Source organism: Pipra filicauda, unplaced genomic scaffold (genome assembly GCF_003945595.2).
Source record: "Pipra filicauda isolate LSUMZ 115617 unplaced genomic scaffold, ASM394559v2 scaffold233_size1220752_pilon, whole genome shotgun sequence".
In the NCBI taxonomy this organism is placed as follows: Eukaryota; Metazoa; Chordata; class Aves; order Passeriformes; family Pipridae; genus Pipra; species Pipra filicauda.
In genome coordinates, this window is record NW_024104347.1 from 1,014,780 (window position 1) to 1,041,301 (window position 26,522).

A 26,522-nucleotide genomic window follows, 5' to 3' on the forward strand; every position below is an offset into this window, starting at 1 on the left:
TAGGAATTCTTCTGCCGTGATACAGATGTTATGTGTGTGAAGGTCTACATCTGTCCCAGCTATCCAACACTACCATGGTTGTTGATGGGTAGAAACAGGCATTTGTGAGGCACAATCTAGCTCATGCAAAAGCAGAAGACTTCAGTCAGTCAGATGAACCATAGTACTGAAGTGCCTGTTACTCTCTTTTCCAGGGAAAGGAGAAAGCAAATTAATTTACTCGTTTAATTGTAGACATTTACAGTTAGATCAGACAAATTACATCATAGGTTTTTGGGAGAACAGTAACATTGACTAGCCTTTTGCAGGATAATGACCTCTAGTCCCTGTGGCAGTCAATTATGCTTTTTACTGTGTATTTAAATGGGATAAGATTGATATGCCATATTGCATTTATTCAACATCCTTTATGAAAAGATGTAATTTAAGTGCTCAATAAATCAGACTTGTCTGCACATATTTAAACTAAATGAGCTGGGTTCATTTTCCAAAGGTATCTGTCTAGTTCCATTTTAGACAACTTACATGGTCTCCAGTGTCTTCTTTAGAAGGTCACAGTTCTTCTAAATCTCTCATGTCACTGTCTGCTGACCTGGTGCAGGTTTCTCTGATGGCACTGAGTGCTATATTTAGTCAACTGAATCTCAACAAATAATTAGAAAAAAAGGCCTGTAAGCAATTCTAAACATATACAATGTTTGTAAGAATAAGTGTGTTAGTTCCCCTGGGGCAATGAATCCACAGATGCTGTGCGTTGCACTTCAGCACCCATCTCCAGAAGAAGTCACTGAGTCAAAATGGACAAGTGTAGAAAAAGATGGTGGTAAACTGGGATGCTGTGTTATTTACCATTGGGAGGAGATCATGATTCATGCAGCTTGTACTCAACTTACGTTGAGCAACTGCTCCTAGCACTTATGGAAACATTCTGCAGCCAGTTTTATGCTGTGATGAGAGGCTGAATGGCCGAAAAGACATTCTGATCTCTCATAAACAAATGTTCAGGATGCCCGACAACTAAACTTCACTCTGAGTCTACACATGCTACATACATCACAAAAGAACTACTTTAGAAATGCTTTGCTAATCGTGGCAAATGCAAGTGCTGTAGATTTTAAATGGAATGCTCAGTAACACCTGTGGCTGATGGGTTTAGTGACTGTTATTGAAGGTGGATACCTGAAAATTTATATAATCTGATACAAAGAATACAAGAAACATACACATCTATTCTCCTTTCAACCATCACATAGTCTTTATTAAGCAGAATATTAAATTAAATATGAACAGCATTTATCTCCTAAAATTCAAATTTCTGAGCATATGTCAGATAAAGTCCATTCCATCTTCTGTCGGATTTTTAACTGCTTGTTAAAGCAATACCTATTGCAACTGCATATGGTAGGAAAAAAAAAGATAAGATACTTTTCTGGACTCAGAGTAAGGCATCCAAAATAAATTTGAGTAAAATGACCTTAATTCAACAAAGTGTTTCATCCTCAAGCATGCAAGTAGACAATGAATCACATGCTTAAAGTAAGACTCATGTATGGTATGTGCTTCTTGCTAAATTAGGTATAAATTACATCTACATATCAAATGGCAACAAAAGTCCAGTAAAAAGACAAAACAAAGGAAAAAACCCCAACCAACCAAAAAAAAAAAATCAGGAAAACAAAAACACCTCCACGAATTAAAGATAACCATGAAAGCTTTGGTTCAGAAGCAATAGTTTCTCAGATGTAATGCAGTCCACATAAGGCTTGTTTTGTTTTTACTCAGTCACTTTATTATTTATTGCTCAGTATCAAAAGGAATCAAATTGACACTGATTAAAGGCCATTGTGATTTGTAAGTATTATTCATATAATTCTTTGAATAGTATGATGCACATTGTAGGGATAAATCAAAGTCATAGAAGACCAAAATAGGAGGGAATCACAGTATGATGCAATCATGTAAACAATAGCACATATGTACAGATTAATACAGATTTCCTTTTGTGCACTTGACAGGCCTAATCAAAAGTAGCAAATATTGTAACTGTAACAAACACTTGAATTTTTCCTTTGAAAGGGTGAATATAAAAGAAAATCTTATAAATCAGAGTGGATTAATGTGTCTCTTCTGCTTTTTCTCTTGATCTTTAAGGCTTATCAGAATCTTCTCCCACTGAGTTTATTGGTTACTTAGGAAAATTAGCTGAGTGAATGTTGTTTGAAATGAAAAAAAAATTGCTAATATTCCCACAGAAGATATGGAATCAGATACTTTTGATCAGTCAGTAGGTTGTTAATAATCAGTATGGACCGCTTACATTACAAAGGGCCATGTTTCCCCAGTCAGCAGCCTTGCAACTTTCTCCTCTGCAATTAAATGGTACATAGGAGCTCCAAAATATATCTGCAAAAGGTTGAAGACTGAACTGCTCTGTGAAATTCTGGCCAAGTGTAGAGTTGTCCTGGATTTCATGAGCCTTAGAACAAGATCAGCTATTCAAATAGGGCAACTCAGCCACTGAGACCTGGGCTGTGCATCACAGATTCAAACTGCCTCAATGTATGGGAGTAGGACTAGTAACTTCCTTTTTAGAAATAGTGTTGACTTTGCAAAGGCCTATACTAGCCTGGCTTACAGTATCAGGATTTAGGACGTCAATTTGGGATTAATCACAGAAAAGACAGGCATTCAGTTTCAAGCTAGTCAAAGAAGGCATGAATTCAGCAGGGAGCTTTAGAATAGGACTTAATCTCTACATCATAATACATGCTAAGCTGCTTAAGTGTATTTGGTGCAATTACATCCAATTAAGTAGTTGGAAATTAGGTTCCCTGTCTTCAAACATCATAGGACCCCTGCTCTACAACAGGATTGGCACTGACTGACTTGTGGAATTCAGTCAAGACCCACAGGTCTCACAGACTGCTATCCAGGTACCAAAAGGTTCATGTGCCCAAAACCTGTTTCAAGATGGACTTTTATACGGACAAAACAGAGATGTCTGCACAGTCTCACTAGGATGGAGAAGACTCATGGGATGGTCACAGTGGTTTATGCCAAGGAGAAATTCATGTCAGTCTGTTTACTGATGAATTTGCAAACCTTCTATTTAGCAAATAAAGAGGACAGCTTTAGTGTGTGAACACAACTAAGATACTCAGTGCCTTTCTGTCATGAGTTCTGCGTTTTGATAATTACAGACTTCACTCCTATGTGCAGCCTGTCCTTTTACTAGCACTTTCAGTCTTCCAGGGGTTAGTTGTTTTATTTTTTATAAATAGGATTAATATATAAAATCTTCTTAAGTGCAATAAACTCAGAAAAATATAAAATGTTTCAAGCCTGTGGCTCTCTCCCAGCATTTTACTCACTTCACCAGATGAAGGAAACACAGAGGGATGCTTCCAAGCAGGCTTGTGAATTGGAGGACTGGCTATTTTCGTGAGCTATGAGAGCAGCCACCACACCCACATAAGCTGAGAGCTTTTGTTCATATACAGAGAAAACAAAGGACACACAGATTCGCTACTCTTTCATATAGGAAGATTGCACAGAAAGAGAAAATTGCCAACTTCCAGGGCACAGTGCATTTCTTGAACTGACATTCACATGGTGTCTCCAAACTGATTGGTTGCGAGACTGAATACCAGGACTAAACGCTTAAACTCATTAATTGATACTGGGGACAAAACTGTAGAACTACAGCCACACTTTACTACAAGCATTGGACTGTAGTACGAGGACAGTTTGAATGGTACTTCCCCCCCCCCTCCCAAAAATACACACTTCAAACAAGAAAGCAGTCCAAAAATTTTCTAAGACACAAGAACAGGACACAAGTTTAGTCCTTCAGAACAAGCTGTCTGTCTCCATCAGGGTTGTAGCAGCCATCTTGCACCAGAAATCAGCCCGGGGCTTTTTTTTTTCGTTACCTTACTTCTGTTAGTATCCAAGGACCTCTCATTTCCGTGGTGGTTTCTGACTATATTTTCTTTCAAACATTCAACTTTTCTATTTCTTAGTGTTGCTGTGGCAGTCTAATGTCTTTTTCTTCTTGTTGTTGCAGTTTTCTCACTATTTCCCTGAACATCTGCAAGACAGCCCAGCTGGGTTGACACAGTGTGAGATGAGGCAGACAGGCATTGCCAACAAAGGGCTCCTACTGCAGTGAGTAGGCTGCTGAAATCAGATGTTTTCTAAGACATCTATGGGGACAAAGCCTTTCTTCTTCCCGCTGTATACTTTGATAAAGCCATCCTGTTCCTTTTCAGAAGTCACACAAATCTGAATACAAAGAAGGTATGAAAATATTAAACTCTTTGCTGTGATCAAAGAGACAAATTATTCCAGGCTATTTATCAGGTAGGTTAGACATCCCGCTAGTTACTTCTATAAGCGGAACAATCCCTTTTGGACTCTGCTTTGATAAGAATCTCAGACGCATATATTTAGAGAGTTAACTTTCTCCCGTCTCCCTGAAGTGCACATATATATCAGAGACATTAATATAATCAAGAACTTGTGGTTGATAAAAGATTTTGAAACTTGAATTATGACTTCAGCCTACTGCAATCCTTCTGCTTTAGTTGTCTGTGTATGAGAGAAATGGGTGATGGGAGAGGAATTGGTGGTGATAAGTAATCATGATGCCAAGGTGGGTCACTTGTAGCAACTGACCTGAATGCAAACATATTCTCCTTTTGCAAGTTTAAGAAGCTCAGGTACTTCTCAGATGAGCAGTGGATAATGTTACTTATTCAGGCCTTGCACTTACAGATGCCTGTTCTGGATATCAAAATGTGTGACCCAAATCCAACTCTGTGAGCGTGTTTGTATGACACCCACTCCAAACGGAGGCAGTTGTTACTAAATCATGTGGTCTTTCCAATAGCACAAATATTACATTGTGCTAAAGGTTTTCATTTTCTGAAGGCATTTCCACCTTAATGCCCTTCCTGAGACATCTGGTAATGGCCAAGCCATTTGAAAGCGTAGTGGCACAGGTACTTTAAACTGGGGACTTGAACACAGTGCCACACAAAATAAAGAGTTGTTTTCAAACATCTGTGCCAAATAACTATATATTTCCTACTAGTCAAACAAGGTTAAAATATAATTAGAAAACCAATGGTCCTGTTGAGACCGCTCAACTCAATGATTTCTCATGATGTCAGTGTCACCTCTCTATCTGGATGACCACTGTTCTCTGTCTGGTAAGTATTTACAGTGTTTATTTAGAATAATTCAGAGGGCATGAAATTAACAAAAATAGCTCTGAAATGTTCCTGGGTAAATCCATTTCAGCATGACTGCTATGTGTGACACCTAAATACCTCATTTGAACTCTGGGCCAGGTTGTCCTGTTGTTACGTACATAAAATTTATTAACAACACTGATGCTGCCAGAGAGAAATGAAAGGTCATAAGAAGGAGGTGAAGCTGCTTCATATTTGCCACCTCCAGTACTTGGAAATAGTGAGGTGCATCTCTGTACCTGCAGACAACATTTTGGAAAATAAATGGACTCATTAATTTTCTTACTTAATCTACCTACTCAACACTAGCTGAATTAGGTCCCTGGGGCAGAATGACTGAGCACACCAACAGAGCTGACATGCAATTAAAAAGAATAATGTATTGTTTGGGCTAAATCACATGGAAAGCGTGGGAGAGGTATAGAATGGATGCTGTTTAGTTTAGGTTCTGTTTCAAAACAGCAAAGCTTATTTATGTCATGAATCCCCAGCATAGCATCTGCTTCCCTTGGAGTCACATTGCCATTCAAAGCAGAGGTGTAAAGCACTGAACACAAAAAGGAGTTTCTGATTACTGCTATGTATTGTTCTCTGTCTCTGAGAAAGACTATGAAAACTGCAACAATGAGAGAAAAAGCTGGCAAAGAAGCACAAGACTAAGGATGGTCAAGTATGGCAGACTATCTAAGTGTGGGAAAGAGCATTAGTTGAAAGATGCCCCTCTCAGATGATCCCTACTGCTGTGAGCTTTTGCAACTTCTCCATAACTAGATCTGACTGGTAAAAAGAAATACCTCACTCCACCATTGTTCTTTTCTCCTAATTGAAAATGTCTGAAAGACATCTAGCTTTTTGCTAGAATCCCCAAAATAATCATATCTCCAGAAGGTCTACAGTGCTCACTAACCACGCTGCATTTTCTTGTTTAACCTCTTTTGTGCTGTGCAGAACATATTGCAAGGACAGAGTGCTGATCTTTCCAAACACTGATTTTCTTTATTTTTGTATTTTTGGAGTGAAAAATTATGGCAGTTTCATTCTTTTTCCAGTGGTTTTTATTCTTTTTTTTTTTTTCATTCTTTTTTTTCCCCTTGTTCTGCTGCTGGTTTGAGAGCTCCTTGATATCAGTGAGAGTGTTCAGCTACAGTAAAAACTTTAGATCTTCACTGGGCATGAGGAGTACAATGCCTTTCTGTAAGAACTTCTCTCACTCTACATACTAATACATAGATCTGAATTCTCCCAAATACCAGATGAAATTCTCTCACACTAAGATACTAACCTCTGTATGTGCCAGACCCCAGACAGCAGAGTTTTTTCCCACTACTTTCCAAGGAAGGGGAAGTTTCAGGGGCAGAGTGAGTTTGGACACAATATGCCACACTGTCATAATCCTGTGCAGCTCAGGAGGTCTCCTGGGCCTGTGACAGCTGCTGGAGCTTTGCAAAGACCTGGACCTGCTCCGAATTCTACAGTTTCAGAAAAGAGTGAACACAACACCATCTTTGACCGCTTTTGCTCTCATCCTCTTTTATGAATGCTGCCAAGGATTTCACTCTCAAGTTGTAGCCTGGGGATCTGGCTCTTGACTTTCTTACATGAGTAACGCAACCCCAGATAAGTGCCTGGTAGTATCCAGAGTTTTGGATTCCACATGATGAACCAGCTGTTGTTGAGGATTAGCCCTGATGACAGATGGCAAAGATGATGGTTGTGAAGGCACGAGGTACCACAGCTACTGTCAGGTGACCATGGTTTTCTGCATAAAATTGGAAACTGCTTAAAATGGCACCTACTCAGGCTGACATGTTTTGGGGGGAAGGCTGCTAGCCTGACAAGAAAAGTGAGCCAGAGCAGCCGCTCTCCAGTGAATTTAGTAGGAACACAAATGGAGACAAACTGTTGCACTCTGGCTCAAGAGATTAGTAGTGGAATAAGCCACAGAGTAAGAAACTAGAGCTCGGCCTATTTCTCACTCAATAAGTGATCTTTGGAACTATTTGAAAGTGGGATCTAATATTATAAAGTCACTTCCCCATTCTTTCATCTCATTTTGCTTAAAAAATACCTAAAACACTCAAAACAAACAAAACAACTGTTCAGATCATGACTGTTGTCTGAACTTTTCAACATCTGTCCCAAGAATTTTTTATCAGTCAGCCTGAGCAGGTGGGGCACATGAACAATTAAGAAATGATTCTTTAAGTTGCATGGTCATTAATACTTTCCTGTTCTTTTAAGGCCTGTGTTTTGAATTTGGGCTCAAGTGGCCAGTTCTCTTTGTCTAGGGGTAATTTTGAACTTGCCCTAATTTTCTGCAGCTGTCTTCTCTTCTTTCTTCCATATACTTAAGCTATCTGTCAGCCATAGACTGGTTCTGATGAAGTAGGAACTTGATTATGAGGACAGTACAGTTTCAAGAGCTGTCCTGCAGCCTACACAAAGTGCCAGGTCAAGACATTTGTAAGTTCAAATCTTCTCTTTGTGAGAATGATGGCACAGGGACACTGTGAGTTTCTACATCTACTGCTGCCAGTGCACTGAAGTTCTTGCCTATATGAACTTTGTGGATGGAAATGATAAACACTTCAGTTTTCATACCCATTCAGTCCTAGTGTAAATGATGATGACAGGTTTTATTAGACTTTAATGACATGTTTCATTAGACTTTGTTTTTAAAGACCAGGACTAAACCAGACGCGTAATGGCCTGTGCACTTGTTTTAACTCTTGCAAATTTTGTGTGCCACTCAGTATCTCAGAATGAGTGGGAACACCCATCCCTGCCAGCAAGACTGATGTCGATGGAAATCACAGATAGCTGGAAAAAGACCCTGTTCCCTTTTAGCTTAGCTTTGAAGTGCAGCAGTTACAGCTGGGGAGAACACAGAGAACTGCAACATCACTTTCAGTGCCAAGTTTAAGTAATTTAAGCCTAATGCATAAGTCACTGTGATGAAACTGATTTTCAGAGGCAGCTGACTCACGCTCTTAGAAGTGCAGCTTCTATTAGAATATCCCAAGAATGTGGGTACATAAGGTACCTGCTAGACAATGAGGTGAAAAGCCAGGTAGCAAGAAAGCATCCAGACTTTTTCCCCAGGTCTGTAAACCCGGCCTGGAATCCTGCCTTGTTAAGCCTAGCCTTGTGGGTATGTTTAGGCCAATTCCCAGGCTCTCCTGGTGGCTGCATCATATCTGCACATAGCTGCTAATATAAATGTGCCTAAGAGCACTCTTTCTGAAATTCCTGTGTTGAGGTGGTGGGGTAGGAGGGAAGTTTGCCCCCTGAACTGTGGTGCCAAGGGGACAGCAAGACTGACAGGCCTGGTTTGGAGATTGTAGCCATCACAAGAGTAATGGCCTGTTTGGTGTCACTGCAGAAACTGACTGGGACATGCTTTCACCAGCAGGACTAGTTTACATCAGTGAGATTTATAAATATCCATCAGAAAATGGGTCTGTTGCACTGACTTTTATGTAAACTCACAGCGCACACCTGGATGAAGCAAAGAGTTTCTGATTCTCAGACTTGTTACAAACGTTACAATTTGGGGTAATTTCTATTGCACAAGATCACTCGTGCAAATTAAAATCAGCTGTGTTATTTAATCACAAAAAGCCCAACTCTAAAGTCGTTTGTATTAGTGTGACTGTAGGTGTCAGAGGCAGCCAGAAAAGGGTGTGAGTAGGTTTTTTTGAAAGATTATTTCCTTTCTTTAAGTAGGCTAAGAGAAGTAAAAGCAGACATTCAAACAGTAGATTATTTTCACTTCATTACAAATAAGGATGACCAAAATGTTAAAAATATTTTAAGAGGTGCTTTTCCAAGTATTTATTATATATTGGATATTGTGTTTGTGAGACAGCTTAAAAGAGTGGAAAGCCACAGAAATTGGCTAGATTTGGTTTCCCTGTTAATAGTCTTGTTTTAATGATGTCAGGGGCTATGTCTACCTCCCTCCCACAGATTACTGATTGAGCACTGTGGTGTCCAGTCATCTTCTGAATTGATTTTAGAAGTCACAAATCTGTCAGTGAATCCTGAAATCCAAGATATTGGGGTCTCTGAAGCAGTACTTTTTCTCATATTTCTTAGTGAAATTTTCAAGGGATCCTTTGTGAAGACTAGCTTGTGCATATTGCTCAAGATAGGTGAGTAAATTGTGTTTTTTCTTCAGTCCTCCATTGAGTATTGGCTTTACCGGAAAGGCTTGTATGAAGCTGAAATTCAAAATTTTATTTCCAAGGCAGGAAACTGCTAAGTGATTTCAGAGAAAGTCTCACTGTGCCTCAAACTTTGAAAATATCTCTACTTGCCTAAAATAGCTTTTCTTAAGGTAGTCATGTGGCTTTGTTGATGTGAATATATTGCTTTAGCCTAACAAGAACAGACTGCGTATCTGGGAACATTCATATAAGGTAAAAGGGAATAGAGACCTGCAGTATAAACCATGGAAGGTATCAAGCAATATAACAAAAATTCACGTTATTTTCTCTGGATAATTTTTTCTGTTGGCATATCCTACTTGCCTTTGTTGTCAGAATGGCTCTAGACTCTTTTAAACCACATACAAGTTGACTCAATGAATTAACAATAAAATTGGGACAATTTACCATACTCTAGTTACAAGAATTTATTAGACCACTTAATGAGTTTTTCTAGGTAAAGTGAGATTTGACAGGAATTAGTAGCAACGAATAAATCTCCCCTTCTTGCTAATCTGGAAGAAGTTGGTGCTTTGCGCATAGTAGATATATTGCATTCATAGCACTCTGGACTCTGCCCAGAGTCAGGTAAAATGGATGATGACATCCCATAGAAATTCTCAATAGAACAAAAATGAACAAAAAAAATTTTTCCAAGGTTTTACCTTCCCCTATTGCACTTTTATCTCTGCTTCACATGGAGAAATAAAAGACAGGAAATAAGAGAAATGACTGAAGAAAGAAGAAAAGAAATTTGACTTTGGAAATATAAAATAAATTTTTAAAGTAAAAAATTCCCAGTAACAATTAAAAATGTTTTTCACAATAAGAGTTTTTCCACAGTGAAGGCAGAATTGCTCTGTTAAAAAAAAAAAAAAAAAGACAAAAATCATACACTGTGTTGAGGGACAGCAGGAAGCAGATGAGTGCCCGTGGCCTCGCTGTGACTATCCTGCCTGGAAATTACTCAAAATGGCTTTCAAGCTACTTAAATGTATCCGTTTTGCATAACCTGTGTGAGAGTGGAGAGGAATTAGTTTGCTGCATTCCTTTCCTCTCATGTCCCTGCATTCATGTGTTTGTGCAGTCTGATCTCTGCCCTATATTTCACAACAGAGTTTCCTCTGAAACCTCTCTCATTTGGAGAGAGCACCTGACGATACACAAGTTCAACCTCAGAATTTGTTTGGGCTTGCAATAGAGCTAAAAAAGTTTACAACAAATGAGGAGGTAGTAGACAGACAAGATGGATTCATCCCTTTCTTTACCTCCTGCCCTGCCAGAGATGATGAGGTACCCCTGACCTCAAGCTCCCTTGTGAGCCTATTATGAAATAGGGACAATAGGAAGGTCCTTGTGTTTAGATGAAGCTGTCAGACTTGCTGCTTGGAAACTGTGATTTTGTGACAACTGAGGAAAGAAACTGGACTCTCACTGCTTGCAGCAGCAGCCACACTAACAGAGATGATCTAGTGTGCCCACTAACGAGAAGGGACACAGATCTTGACCATTCCCTCACGTTGACATGCCATATTCCAACACTACCATTTCCCTAAGCTTTGCCCTTCTGTATTGCTTATTCTAGAGCACAAAGCCTGCAGAAGCTCTTGTTCTGATTTGGTAATATTTGGGTTTTTTTGTCTGTGTGCGTATATATATACATATACTTCAAAAGAGATTTTGGGTAAAAAGAGTTTAAGAACTTTCTCTCTTTCTAGCAGCTTCAGGGCTGACCAAAGTACTATGCATATAGGGGCAGTCAAAATGTGTTCTGGTCACTGCGTTGCTGTACCTTCCTTAAAAAGCTGTGTAAATCCAAGGATTGTTAGCACCTGTATGTTTTGCTATGCCACAAGACAGCAGCAGCAAAGATATAAGTTAATCTTATCTACCAGTGGAGCGAAGTAGTACAGAAGTTCTTCATGGAAAATCTATGGCCCTGAAGTCCACACTGATTCTGATTCCTGCTCTACTTTATTAAAATCAGGCAAACAATTACTGGTGAGGTGATGTCAGTTGCCAAAGGAAAAGAAAGACTCAATCAGGTGGAAGAACGTTAGGCTTCACAAGGTGCAGTGAGAAAAATCTAGCTTTTTATTACATCCAGGTGTCAAAGAACTTGAGCTGTGTGTCACCCTTAGTCAGCCATCCTCCTATTTACATGAGCTTATGCAAAAGACCTGTTTAATGCAGATTTTGGGTCATGGCTTTTGCCTAGTGAACCCACCTGAAGGACACAAAGTAGAAGGAGCAGCTGAAAGTACATCAGGCTGAAGGGACCCTGCAAGACCTCACTGTATGTGGGGTAGCTCATAGCAACACTTATAGTTTAGAATATATTGTGGCCTGTAGAGAGGGTATGTAAGTGATGACACAAAAAATTAATGATTAAATAGAGTTTGGAGCTGGCGAACAAGAGTTAAATTTAAGATTCATGGGCTTGTGTGATGCTGTCTTAATTCTGTTCCTGCCGAAGCCAAAACCATGAGCTGTGTTTAGATTTTTAGGTAAGTTAAAGACTGGGGAGGGAGCCCCTGTCTTTTATTAGATTAGCTCCAATAATGAGGAGAAAAACAGAGCATTTTTCAGGTGCACAAGGTCTACCACTAAGACTGTGTGCTTATCAAGCTGTCGCTCAGAAGTCAGTAAGAGAGTACATAATATACAAAGTATCATTATAAATGTTTGTGAGACTGAAAATTTAGGCTACTTAGGCAGGGAGTATGTGTTTGCACAAGGCAAACACTGCTCTTAACTGGTTACTAGACCCGATTGCCATGCAAATAATAACTCTACCAGTAAAACTGCAGTGAAAAGAATCTACCTGTCCTCATCTTGCACAATTTTTCCTCCAGTCATTAGTAAGACTGCTGGATGCTCTAGTTCGCTGAGGGTCCAGCAAAGGGGATCTTACCTGGTTTTCTTTCAGAGTTATCTGTCCCTGTTCCTTGCAGCCAATGAATGTCCTGATACACCTGTAAATCTTCTCATTTTGCTGCACTCTTTGAACAAAGTTAGCAGGAAAAAATCCAGTTCTGTCATCAATTCTTCCCTATGGAGAGAACGTATTAATAGAAGAAGATTGTTAACACTAGCAGCTTTAATGCAAGTTCACAATTGAAAAGAAGATATTTTTCCCTTTGGAAAGAAAACAGGTATTTAATAATTAGCACATACCTTCCACCAGTCTTCATTAGAGTCTTCCAGAAGAGTGATCATGTCCCCTGGCCTATAATTAGAAGAGGAATAGTAGTTGACTCTTAATTGTCATGTTGAATCAGCTTTCACAATTCCCTTCTAATAGAAAGGTAGTCCTTTAATGGTTATTTTTTCTGAGCATTCATTGCAGGTTGACTCAATGAGGTGGCAAGGTTTTCTTCAGTCGTACACGGTAATGTAGAATAAGAGTCTCTGTATTTTGGGGCTAGATCTGTTTTGAGACAACATCTGTGAACTGGAAGTTTTGCTTCCTGCTTAATAAGAAACTGTCCCTATTTGTTACAGGCATTATCTTTTTACTTTAAGGCATTTGTTGGGATACACTACTTCATCATCTGTGTTTTCAAGCTGTGATTGCAGAAGGAAGGCAGCAGGAAAATAGTTCTATTTAGCTGACAAAGGCAATTAGTCAGCAGGGATATAATTCTGCCCAAGAATGTCTTTTTTATTTGAATGGGACATATTTACCTTTATAATGTGTGGTGCTGGGTCGTAATTGCTAAGTATCAGCATCCAGCTGACTAGTTCCAAAGCAGATCTAGAAGAATAATTTGACTGGAAATGCTAATAGCAAAATGTGCTGAGCTGACTTTGTGCAGGTAGTTGAACAGTTATTTGACCTCTTTCCCCCCATTGGTGGAACTTCATCATTATTATGTAATTATAATAGCGATGTGTTGTAGAAAGAAAGTGGCAGCTCTTTTCCAAATGGATTAACCTCAGAACACTCTGTCTGCCTGATAACTTCTTTGATTTTGATAAAATAATGATTGACCCCTAATTATTCAGCCCTCCTTGCATTCCCTCTTAGGCTTACTGTATTGTTGAGGTATCAGCATGAGAGCCTGCAAACACATCTGGAGCATATGATGGGTAACAGGTCCAATTTAACAGGTTATTTCAGAGCATGCGTAGAAAATGTGGATCTGTCCAGAATGCAGCTGGAGGTGGGGTCAGTGGTAGGCCTCTTTGATCCGCTTCCCAAGGGGTTATCATTGCTGCTACAACTGGAGAAGTGGGCATTTAGTATTCTAACACCGTGCAATCTGAAACAGAGTTTTTCAACTTTCACCAAAAGGTACCTGAAGATTTTCCTCAAGCCCTCTTCGAGAACCTGTTTCAATGTGTTTGGAACAATTAAATGTTGTTGAGGTGAGAAAGGAAGTTAGGGAAAATGGATAACTTGGTATCCCAATGGTGAATTTTTTTTTTTTGCTATGGGAAAGGACATGAATCTTTTATCACAGTTAATATTTAATACAAAACACTCAAAGAAGTTTTAAGGGAACCCATGACTTCAAAGTGAATAGACTGTAACACCATTGGAGCTCTTACACTGCAAGGAAGTACACATTTAAGATTTAGAGAGTCCCATCCACCCAGTACTCTTCAGCCTGGTTGTTAGAAAAATGACCTAGAAAATATAAAGGTATTTGACTGTCAGAGAAAGATGGTAACTGAACCTCAAATCTCTCCATGTCACTGGTCTGAGCACTGAGATTTTTAGATTGCAGACCTGCTGATTTTGCTTTCCAACTTTTTTTGAGGAGAGAGCTAATGTAGATGTCTCTAAACTCCAAAAAAGGATTCAAAATAGAAATCCCAGCTGGACCTATATTACTGTTGCTGCCTAGATTTAGGCTGCTAGTCCCTGAAAGGGGGTAACCTGCTTGGTGCTTACTACTGGTTGAAATCACCCTCAGGTCTCATAGTTTTCTTCTGTAAATTACAACCCTGGATAAGTTATCTGCTCTACCTCAGTGATCTATATTTCAGGAGGTGTCAAGATAGGCTGTCATGTAGGTTCCTTCCAACTATTCTATTCTATTCTATTCTATTCTATTCTATTCTATTCTATTCTATTCTATTCTATTCTATTCTATTCTATTCTGTCCTGTTCTACAAGTGTATTACTGCAAAGTCCCACTATACTTATTCCAGAGAACTGGAAAGCCTTAATGGGTGCTCCTTCTGTTGAGGAAGAAATCAGGGTTGTGCTAAGTACTTATTGCTACTGAAATCTGGGCTTCACATCTCCACTGCAGTAATCTGCCACTCATTGCATCCCCTCAGAGCTGGGCTCTCCAGAAATCTGTCCCAACTCTTCTTCCCATCTCAGGTCCTTCCCCTGCTACTTGCCTTTGTTGTGTTAGGGCCGATCAGTACCTGGCTGGTTACTGAGTTGGGTTCGCAGAACAGTGCTTGTCAGTCTTGACAAGATTGCTATGCCAAATCCACCTCCAGCACCTCAACTGTGTTTGACAAATGGAAATTCATGCAATTGAGATGAATCCTGCCTGGCTTAGCAAAAACCAAACAACACTACCAGGTATTTGGCATTCCTTGTGAAACAGTGTTAACACATGAATTTCTGAATTTCTGACCGTGGTACAAACCATGCTGCTGTAGCTGAGTAACGCTAGTCTAAAATCTGGCTGGTGTCTCTAGACATAGCCTGTTAGTCGCAACAGTCCAGGCTGCAGATCACAGGTTCCTTTTTCCCCTAAAATGAGGGACAGGGGAATTTTCAAGGATGATGTGTTTTCTGGATTTCTGTGTCTGGATGAGGATGGTAGTCCAGTGCAGGGTTGTCCGAGTGGTGTTCTACTTCATGGAAGAAACGCACAAGCTAGAATACGCTCCTAAAGGAGCAGGATGCAAAGTGGAATCCCTCAAGTAGAATAGCTGTCAAGTTGCACTAAAGGTTACCGTACACTGTGGTTATTTCTTGAAGAGCCAACATTCCTAAACTAACAAGCAGGAAATGCCAGCAAAGCAGAATAATAGAAAAGCTGGTAATTTCTTCCCTACATCCCACACTTAGTTCTGGAGTGATGAGAAGGCAGAGCTGGGAACAGGAAAAAGGCTTTCAGTGAAGGAGATGCTGATGAGGGGCATTTGTCTGGCAATTCCCAAAGTTCTCTGGCATGTGCATCATTATTTTGATATAGTGTATGCATTGAAGAGAGCTGACATGTTTCATGACAAGATCTCTAGTAAGACCACGCAAAACGTGAGTAGCATGAGCAAACTAATTTCATTAAAAAAAAAGATGTCCCTTCCTTTCAATGGGCTTGGATTAGATCTTGTAGTGCTAGCAACTGATGCAGAACTGAGAAACAAAGTGCTAAAAATAAAAATAAACAAGGTTATTTTACTAAGCTCAGAATACATCTTCCTTGTGTGAAAACACTGCCGTTCAGCAGCTGGACATCATTCCCTTTTCTCAGACATAACCTGAATGTGAGGGAGCATCAAACAGGACTGGTAAAATGTGTCAGCATTAGCATGAGAACTGATGATGAATTCCTATTTGAAAACTTCTGATTGAAAAACAAAGCAACAGAAACCAGAGCATTTTACACCTGAAAGTCATCTTTCTCCTGAGGTGACATCAGTGTTTTAAGTCCTTGCCAAAACAGTTGGTCACCAGTTTTTCTAAATGTGAGAATATCTTTATATCTACAAGTGGATAGCTCTATAAAAATGTTTATTAAAAATATCAGAACAAACTCTTCCTTCCCCAAAGTAATACGTAACCATATGACCATGAGTTTTCATGGGTCAAATCAACAAACAAGTATTTTGGGGTTTACCTCATCTCCAAGTCTTCATTTTCTTGTGGTACAAATTTGTACAAGGCAACATAGGTGTTCATTTGTAACGTGCTTTTATAAAATGGTCCCTTCAAGAAAAGAGAGAAAGAGAAAATTTAAATATCTGTTCTGTACAGGAGTTTGATTCACTTTGTTAGACACAGAGGAACCAAGACCTGATCTTACAATAAATTAGCCACAACCATCTCACTCCTTTCACAGCATGGAGGGCTATAGACCAGATACATTGCAGGCCATTAAGGCAGTAAAAATCTTCATTTAGAAATAAGATTATTTGAACCCCAAGATCAAATTCCAGGCTTCCAAAGAACATAAGCAAAAATCTGCACAAGTGGGTCTCTGGGGTGAGATCTTAAAAATGACTCTGCCTTTTGCTCTCTGTAGTGTATGACTCTTATGAGCCCAATAGTGTATTATTGGCATTACATAAGGTGTCTATTATACAGTTCTCATTAAGGATGGAGCTAGAATCATACAGTATACAGATCCAAAAGTCAGAGTATGAAAATCACTTCCTTAAAGTGATTTTGATGTGTGAAAGCTTTCTGTGCTGGGCTTTCCACAGAGAAGACAGGCTACTCTTTCTGCTCACTTTTTCCATTGTTAATCTGGTGGGGGAAAAAAAAAAGGTAGCTAAAATAAACACTAATAATTTTCAAAATCAAATCCGTGGTTTTTATGTTACATCACTTCTATTGTAATTACACAGCCTACATGCTGGATCTTTTGTATTCACAATATCAGCTTGCAATAAACAGGAAAACATGAAAGTGACCACAAAGGGTAAACTGAAAAGCCATCCAGTACTGTGTATTGCTTCCAGCTGTGGCCAGTGGCCCAGAAATGGTATAAGAACATGACAGTAAGATATCAGTGCCCCATCAGACCTACTCAAAGTCCTCAGACAGCTATAAAACCAAGACTTTTTTATGACTTCCCATTCCCATTGCATTTGCACAAAATTTATGCTCATACCGGGGAATGTATACTTTTTGGTTCTTCTCCAAAGTGTTCTGTGCCATTTTCAGAGTATGTAAACACTGAAATAAAGCAAACACATGACATATTAGGAGTAGTTTCAGACTCTTCACCTCAACAGTATTACCTTGATTTTTTTGATCTCTTTGCTTTCTCCCTTATTTTCTTTGATTCTTTGTGCTCTCCTCTGAACCCTTCTACACTCCTAACAAAACCACGTATCTTGCTGGCATATGACACAATGTCCTCAAGAATTTATAATTGTAACAAATAAACCATTTTGATCAGATGAATATACACAAGTACAGCACCAGGAATAGAAGCTTGGTACTACAGATGCATTACTATTTAAAGTCCAACAGCCTTTTTCTTGCATTGAATACTGCATTTCCATTATCAGATAACCAGTATTTCTATTTAAAAGCACCTACGAAACCTGATGATCATATATGAGTAGTATTGAGGTAGGTTTGTATGCAAACTCCTTTCTTTCCTGTCTTTGTCCTCTTTCTCTAAATATTTGATTGTCTTCTTCGATCCCTCTCTCCAGTAGTCTATGCCTGGGCTACACTGGATATACTGCATCTCTCTGATTTTACAGGAGGTACCTGATTTGTTTTCAGATCAGGAAGCGTAAACTGAAACGCAGGCCTGTACATGTGAAAATTTTCTTCTAAGTTTCTAAACCAGAATCTCTTAGAATAAGGTAACAGTCACAGCACCTAACATACCTCATATCTAATCAGTTACTCTCTGTTGTAATTGATTCATGAGCTGTGCTCAATTATCTCACTAGAAAAACCACAGTGTCTTTATCATATTGACTGAATTCCACCTTCACATTTCAAGAATTGCCTGGTGTTTCTTGCTTCTGCATAAAGTCTGAATACGACTTTACTAGCTGGAGTTTTTGAGCATCTAGAACCGCCAGTGTCTTCTCCCACCATTTTATAGTCTCCAACAATTTGGAAAAAATAACCAAAGTGGTAATAAGTATCAGGCTAACTGAGCACATTTTCTTTTTGTTTCTCTGTCATACAGTTGCATGCATCCGGGGAAAAGAAGGTCCAAGGGACACCAAACCACTGAATTCTTCTCCTCTGCTCTTTCACTTGCTCACCCTTTCTTCTATGAACACATATTTCTGTGACTATTCTACACTGTAAGTGACAACCTAACAGAGATTCTGTGAAGAAGCTTTATGAGGGAAATAGTAGGGTTCTTTGATAGTAGAGAGTTGTACTTCAACATTGACAAACAAGACAGTGTTCTTGTAATAGATTGAAGATGAGTAAAATGGCAGCCACAGCATGCATAAGAAATATTTTGTACCAAGTGACATGCGTCCATGAGCACACAGAAGCACATATTCTCTGATAAAATGTAAGACAATGTTGTAATCATAAAGTCCAATGCATGAATATGAAGACAGCATGTGAGCTGATACCTGACACATTTAATCTGAAAATGCCACAATTTGTGTCCAGGTGGCCTGACTGCAGCTGAGCTGGGCCTCAATATGCTTCTCACCAAGTCCTATTGCAAAGGCACTCTGACCCTGCAGACTGTCACAAATACCAGAGGAAAACCTTACAAACAAATCTAATTTCCTCTCTCTTTAATATAGGGGTATATGTATGCCTGACATCTGTATGAAGGGGTGTAAACTTCTTCTGTTACAATTTGGCAGTATTTAAATCCTTCTCAAATTACTGTGCTTTGTTTATCACATCCAAAGGAAATGGAGTTAGGGAGGCAAATTAAAGGTGTTCTGATGAATACTGAGTTGGGTAACTAGCAGCGTTTTGGACTGGGGGAAATTAAGTGGAAGTATTTCAGCATTGTAATTGGATGTAATTGGAGTAATTTCTGCTTAGTGACAGAAAATAAAGCCAAGTTACTTATGGACAGCCTTGTGAACCGTGGAGCTGACCCAGCAGGTGGGGAAGGAGCTGAACTGTATCATTGTGTTTGTTGAGAAGTGCTCATGCTCACCAAAACTGGGTTTGCAGGAGGGGCAAACCCTTTGACTCAAGGGGAAAGTGCTCAAATCCCTGTTGATCACAGGCTCATAAATGTCACCTAAAATACATTTTGGCTTGCGGGGCTTCTGTTACAGATGGCAATTCATGGCAGTGAAAGAGTGTAACTGGTTTAGAGGAGGCTGAAGGGCTAGAAATTAGGTATGCCATCTCACAGTTGTAAACTGGGAAGCTTTGCTTCATAGGATGCATGCCAGGTCCCAAAGGAAAGAATCTCCCCTTGAAGCTGTTGTCATGGGAGTCTACGGGAGCGATTACATGGCCGCATGTATACTGGGTCCTTTCACCCTTCTGCAGGCTGCGTCTCTTCTGCTGTTTCCTTTTACCAAAGGGTATAAAATGTACATTTTTCTAAATACTTATTTGTAGAGGACAGTATTTTAATTGGGGAGGGGAAAAACCCAACGAAAAAAACCCCAACACAGAAAAACCCAACTGGAATGGACCTGAGTCATCAAGATATTAATGTGGAACTGCCTGATAAAGAGGCAGTGGACAACTGAGAGAAAAGGAGTCATGAATCACCCTGTAACAGCATTTTGAATTTAGTCTGTTAAATTTTTAATCTATGTTTAGCTCATGATCTCTGGATATTAATAAGAGGCACTCGAATCTGAAAGCCATAGAGGCATGTAGTTCATATCTCCACACAACAGAAATCCATCTATTTTCATATTTGTTTGCCCTAGCAGCAGCAGACAAAAAAAAGAAAAAAACCAGGGTTTTTTACATTCTGAAAAGGATTTTACCATTTCCATAGCTTGTGCAAACAGTGCAGGCAGTTTATTAAAAATCTACCATGAGGAAATTTTTGGAGTGACTGATGCATAATTTATACCCTGAGCCTCTGAAGGATGGATTGTAAAAAAGGCAGTGCTGATCAAAGGAATCGTTAATGTGCCGCGGAAGTTATTTGGAGATTTGACACATGCTGAGTTTTTAAACTAATCTCTTTAAGTAAGTTCCTTGAATGCCTTTCAGTGCATTCAGTGAATACAGATCTCAGAGAAAAAAAGTTTCTTTGGGTTTCAGAAATGAAACTACTGACTAACAGAGAAATAAAAAATTTTTCTGAAAACTCAAACAGGGTCAATTTAATCTCAGGTGGGCAAGATTAAACAATGTGATGGAGACTGAATTCTTTATCTTTAACCAGGTTAGGTCAACTTGCAGTTGCAAGAGAGAAAACCTAAAAGACTTCTCAGGAGAAATCAGATAACATAGAGGAGGTGTTCACAAAATGAGAGGAAGGAAATAACTGAACACAGTGAGGAGAGGTGATAGGACCAAGAAGGGAGGAAAGGAATAAGAAGGTAGCATAATACGGGAATGGACAGCTGAAGCTGGCATTTCACCTACATCAACTGGTAGCCGCACGTAAGTAGCACCGGGGGTGCTATGAAGAAAAAGCTATACTCACTGTGATTTGTTTATGTAGTGTACATCTTGTGAGATTCAGCAAAACAGACTTCAGTTGCTGCTAGAGAAGTTACTCTGATGGTTTGGGCTTGAAGTTTTACTTAGCAATAACCCTTTGTGTTTATGACTTCCCTCACCATGACCAAATTCAAGAATGGGATCAAAAACACCAGCTTCTGGTGGCTAAGATTTCGTTACTAAGCTCTCGATTGCTATGATGGTCTTTAAATCCCATCATGCTAAGGTTGTAAAAACATTACTTTGTACTTCAAGTCAAACAAAGGAATTGGGCCATTAATATTAGTGGGCACACACTATAGTTGTATGGAGAAGTTGCAGTTATAATCAAAATTAATCGTGTTTCATATTTTACAACATATGGACATGTGGATATTTTATGATTAATTTTCTGTCCCAAAGAGGTTATGGTATACAAAATCATGCAGAAAAATCAAATATATGGAAAAGAAAGAAAATATTATTTTTGTTCCACTTTGCCAATGTGGAACTGAAGCATGCTAAGCGGTTAGTCTACAGTCATGTTCATGAAGTGAAAATAGAAAATAGGGACTGAACCTTGTTCAGTTTCAGCTCTGGACACACAAAATTGAGAAAACCGGGACTTGAATTTCATCTCAATGGCAAAAAGCATTCCCCAAATGCTTGCATCAGCTCAGCTCCTGCTTTGAAAACCTGAATGCTGCTAAAACATGGACATGCCACAACCTCCCATCTGAAATAGTTTGTACAAAGGCCTATAAACCAGGAGATGTTGTCCTGGTCTGGTTGCACTCACCACTGTTGCTGCGTTTCCTGCTTATGTCAAGGGTGCCTGCAGAGCTATTGCCTTCCTCCGGAACCTCTACCAGGTCAGCTGTCTGCAGGGACAGAAAGAGCAAATGAGATGGGATGAGCCAGAAAAAGTGACCAATGAAGTGAAATAAAATCACAGCAAGAGTCTTTGGGAAATGCAGTACTTGGCTGCTATCAGAGCAGAGCAAGTTAGTCTAAAGGGATCACAGAAAACATTGGATCTGGTGATGCGCAACACATATCTACTTCACAGGGAGCAGTAAAAGCCCAGAAAAAAACTCCAGACCAAATTTGCAATCTGGAGTAAAAGATTTCTGCAGTATAAAATGAAGTGAAAGTTAAGGAACAAAGGATTGTGTTAAGCAATGTGGTTCTCTGTGTAAAATAGAAAGGGCTTGAGGGAATTTGCAGATTCTGAAGGTATACTAAATAGTTATCTACCAAGGAGACTGGACATTAGTTGAAACTACTGACTATTAATATATTAGCCCTGAATATATTATTCAGTAAAATAACTGTAATATAAGGGTGGTTTAAATTCTGCTAAAATCCTGTAAGAGGAAGGGCTGGAGTGCCATGGAGTTGATGAACTCGGTCTTTAAATGTCTGCCCTCACTTTCTTTTTAAACAGTCATCTGGCTGGTATGGTTAGGGAAAAATGAAACCCAAATGTTGTTGTTAGAATTACTATGATTTCTTACTTGTACCACATTAATGTCAATCATGATTAGGGACCCAATGTTCTAGGGTGTAGAAAAACATGGGATGACATAATCTTAAGCCTCGGAAGTATACTCTGCATAAGGCACCAAATTCCTTGGTGGGGTAGTCAGCTTATCCCTGTATAGCCCAACAGGAGCCAAGAGCTGCTCCAAACAGCTCTACCCGAATCTGACCTTAACGAAACCTGTTACTGAACTCTCCACATCTTTGATAACCATAAAAAACCCAAATGTTGAACTTGAGTCAGGTGCTTGCTCTAATCTGAATAACTATTAATCCTGACATGGTCCTAAGCTTTATTTATTTCTTGTTAACAGATTTTAAGACACACGAAGGATTTAACTTCATTATTCCATGACATTTTACAATTGTACTGTGCACATAGCTCTCTCTATTGCTTTGCAGACCTTTGCCTGCATCACAGAAAGAAAAGCAAGACAAGGAACATTCACTGTTTTCCTTCAGGGAGCACAATCTGAATTGCGTTATAGATTTTATATGTTGGGTTTTTTTGCTTTTACTAGTGTTGGCAACAAAGCTTTTTTTAGAAAGTACTTTCACCATTTTATTTCTCCTATCTACTATTTTCCTAGATACTTCTCCATTCCAGGAAACGATTGAACAAAGAGGTTGAAAGTAGATTTGTGCCACAGGTATGTTGTGGCTATCTTGTTTCATTTGTTATTTTAAGAACCTTCTGCTTTACTGCTCCGTTACTCCTTTTTTTTTAGACTCAGCTTTTTGCAGCAGGTCATGCTTGCCTTGCGCCCTGCCCAAATGGGTCTTCCAAGGATGAGAAGGTACTGCTATAGCAATGTTAACATGGAGTCAGTATAGAGCATATCTATGGATTTCTAGTTGCTGAATGGAGAAAAGAAAGACTGGCTTTGTTGAAATAGTAAGTCCCAGATATTTTTCAGCTCATTGCTATAACATGTTCCTCAGTCTTCGTAACTAGCTTCATAATTGCTGATTAGCTTCATATTTTGTTGGGTACTTACTGCATATGTGATGTGTAGTGACTGTTATTTCAAGATATACCTCATCCAAAACTTCCTGAAGTAACCTCAGTTACCTTTAATTATTTTTTAATCAAGAGTTACATGACAAATGCTCTAATAGAAATGGTAGAGCTACAAAGCTGCTTTTGATAGGAGCTGATGTACAAAAAAAATAACAAGAACCGGATTCACATTTACATTACCTCAAGTGCCTTTCTGTATAAATGTGGGTTGCAGAAGCAGAGTTTTGAAGCAAGCAGTAGGTAGTAAATCTGGAGCATATGGCCCTTTTCTTTTATGGGAGATGCAGAATCTGGGCTGAAAAATCACAGTGGGTACGTCCACACTGCTCAGTCATGTTAAAAATACCTTGGCTAGTTCAGAGGAAGACGGTTATCTCTACTCTGCGCAGAGACATGAATTCCATGCAGTCTGGAAGCTTCATGGCTGTAGGGGCAAGGCACAGATCCTAGGCTAGTCACCTTTGCTTTTAACTACCTTCAGCAGGAGCAGCTACGCTACACTGACCTAGAGCTAGACCTTTAACAGCTTGGACATCACCTGTGAGGCAAAGTAATATCCTAGGTGTCACCATGATCCCTAGTTTGGTGACATGGCAGAACCCTGAAGTACATTCCAGCTCCCAGGGCTGGGACATGGCATAGCTGCAGAGCCCCGTTGCTGCTGTGTGCCTCACAGCTGCATTGAGAGGAGCAGAGCAGCACAGAAGTGAGAATCACTTGTGAAAGATCTTAGTCACTGTGTTTTATTAACTAGACAAGTTCTGGTCACTCACTGGTCAGTGCCTACTCTCAGGTCACCACCAGTTTTAAAGCTCCATGGCCCCATCATTTGTTTCAGGGTTGTGTCTGCCCTGGTTTTATCCTTGTCTCAATCCACAGGCTTGCATTGGCAAAATTTATGGTTTCCAAAGTCTGTTTATTCAATTCTCTAACGTTTTCTATTTCCTGTATGCTGACACATGTTATATTCTCTCTCAGCTTCAATACCCTGGGGAAATTCCTGTAATGAACTTGCATTCCTCATTCTACACCCACACCCCACCTAGTTATGATCAGCTCCCTTGGGTAAGCTGACACAGCATTCATGGTTTCTATGCTTGAGCTGTCATTTATAATTCAACATAATGCTTATTGATTTAGAAAGCAATAATTACATTTGTAGAACTACTATTTCAAAGTAAATTAAATAAATGAAAGAAAGAAAGAAATGTGATCACAATGCGACAGGTGGTAGAGTCACTTTGGGTTTTAAAAATGAGCGGAAATTACCAAATGTCTTTTAAGCCATAAACAGAAGTAGATAGAGGACATGTCCCTTAATACATCCCTTGCAGACTTCATTAGTTCTTGCTTAAATTTTTCTGTCTTCTTTCCCATCTGACATGAATTGATGTCTGTTTAGAGTCCACTTTTACCACCTTACAGTTCAGCCATATAAGTTAGCATACATTTAAATGCCAGGGAAATGTTGTGTACCAAACATATACAGATATTAGCACAACTTGGAATTAAACATATAAGTATGTTTTAAGGCCTGGAGACAAAGTCTTATCCTGTCTCTGTGCCTGGTGATTTTTATTCTTAGGTGAATGCAGAAGAGATTGTCAGGTAATGTGGGAAAAACTTGTGCTCTGGATCTTGCACTTTTAAATCTATATTCTGAGGACTTCAACCCATTGCTTTCACCTGTATGAAGGGTAAATGCCCACCATCAGCAAAAGGCAGTATGCATCTACTCCAGCATGACAGTTAAATATGTCTGTTACACATCTACATGGATTTGCAAAATAAAAAGAATAATATTTCCTTTTCCAATCCAATAAAAATTGTTTATTCATTTAATTATTATTTTTCTCTTTTTCTCAAGAGTCATCTAAAAGATTCTTAAAATTCGAGTTTGCAAAAATAATGTATTTTCTGGTCTCAATTTGGGAGCGGAGAGTAAGAGTTTTAAAATTTTTTTTTACAGTATTTTTAGTTCTGTTTGAAATATTGAAACTCTGAAAGTTTTGGGAGCTCTGATACGAGCTCATGCGAATGAATGTCTGTTGCTCCTCTAGAAAGATAATAGAAGAAAGATGTGGTATACTTACAGAGTTTCTGTTGGGAGAGTCAGACCCGCTCCCAGAACTTCCCTTTTTGGTTTTCTGGGCTAAAGAAGTCCCAAAACGGAGAGTTTCATACACAGGGTCAACCTTATTTCCACAGGCTGCAACAGAAGGAGCAAAACATGCATCAGTACCTTGAAGATATTTCTGATCATGTTCCTGCTTCACTTGGAGGAACATCTCCCTCTACCAGCATGTTGGGATGTGTGCTTAGACACAAGTTGAAAGACTATCCTGATAAAAAGTGTTTGATAAACTTAATGGAACTGACCTTTCCTAGCAATTTTCTGCTGCCTCTCTACTCCAATAAAGATTATTCTCCCCTCATACAGGCTTTTCAGTTCTTGGCCATTGTCTTGTCTCTCTTCATCTGCCATTCTTTTCTAGTCATCACTGGTGCTGCCTATGCTGAGGTAAGGAAGACAAAGTACCAGGAGTTTTTAGTTCATGTTTGTTTCTACCATTGACCTCTTGGGTTGCTCTCAACAGTAGAAACTTGAAGGAAAAAGCTCTGTATTGTACCTGAGCATCCTTGTCGTATGAGTGGGTTGTTGTCTTTATCCATCTACCCTCCCAGTGCTCCTGCTTGGCTATTGCATGTAAACAGGATGGTCTGGACCTTCCCTGAAAGGTCCTGACATCCCCACTGTGGAGCTTTATGGGCTCTGGAGGCAGGCATGAGAAGATACCTGATTTTGAGGGTGTGCTGTAGGTTTTTCAGCTCAGTCTAGGTGTTGCCAGAAAGGCCAGCACCCCACGGGCATATATCTGTTCAGTTCTCACTCCCATTCTTCCTCATAGCTAGCCACAAAAGTCATCTCCCATGGAAAAAAATGGATGTCTTCAATGGGCAGAAGCAATCTCAGTTCAGACTCTCTTTTACGTACTGCATTATTAGCCCTCAACCTCCCTTGTGATACAAGGTAGTAGACATGTAAAATACAGTACATTGGAAGCATTATGCAGAAGGAGGGAAGTTTTAGCCAAAGAACTGAGAAAATACAAGATATTTTGGGTTTTGAGTAGAGCAAAGTGCTTCTCATTTGTTAGCTAGAGTTTGTTCAAAATGTTTCTTCTGATAAAAATAATGAATATTTTTTGGAAAGAGAAGCTTTG

At 39.4% G+C, this 26,522-nt stretch overlaps 1 protein-coding gene across 1 annotated transcript in view; it reads right to left on the reverse strand.

The window, feature by feature from the left end:
* Window positions 1-1,832: 1,832 nt before the first annotated feature.
* The window catches only part of STAC (SH3 and cysteine rich domain), a 73,227-nt gene continuing 48,537 nt past the window's right edge, over window positions 1,833-26,522 (reverse strand). Inside the window, exons 5-11 of the mRNA XM_027729175.2 lie at window positions 25,392-25,507; window positions 21,535-21,616; window positions 17,275-17,339; window positions 16,279-16,367; window positions 12,641-12,692; window positions 12,378-12,515; window positions 1,833-4,284 (exon numbers count right to left, since the gene is read on the reverse strand). Coding sequence (XP_027584976.1) covers window positions 4,186-4,284; window positions 12,378-12,515; window positions 12,641-12,692; window positions 16,279-16,367; window positions 17,275-17,339; window positions 21,535-21,616; window positions 25,392-25,507 — 641 coding nt within the window. The 3' untranslated portion in view covers window positions 1,833-4,185. The remainder of the gene's footprint in view (window positions 4,285-12,377; window positions 12,516-12,640; window positions 12,693-16,278; window positions 16,368-17,274; window positions 17,340-21,534; window positions 21,617-25,391; window positions 25,508-26,522) is intronic.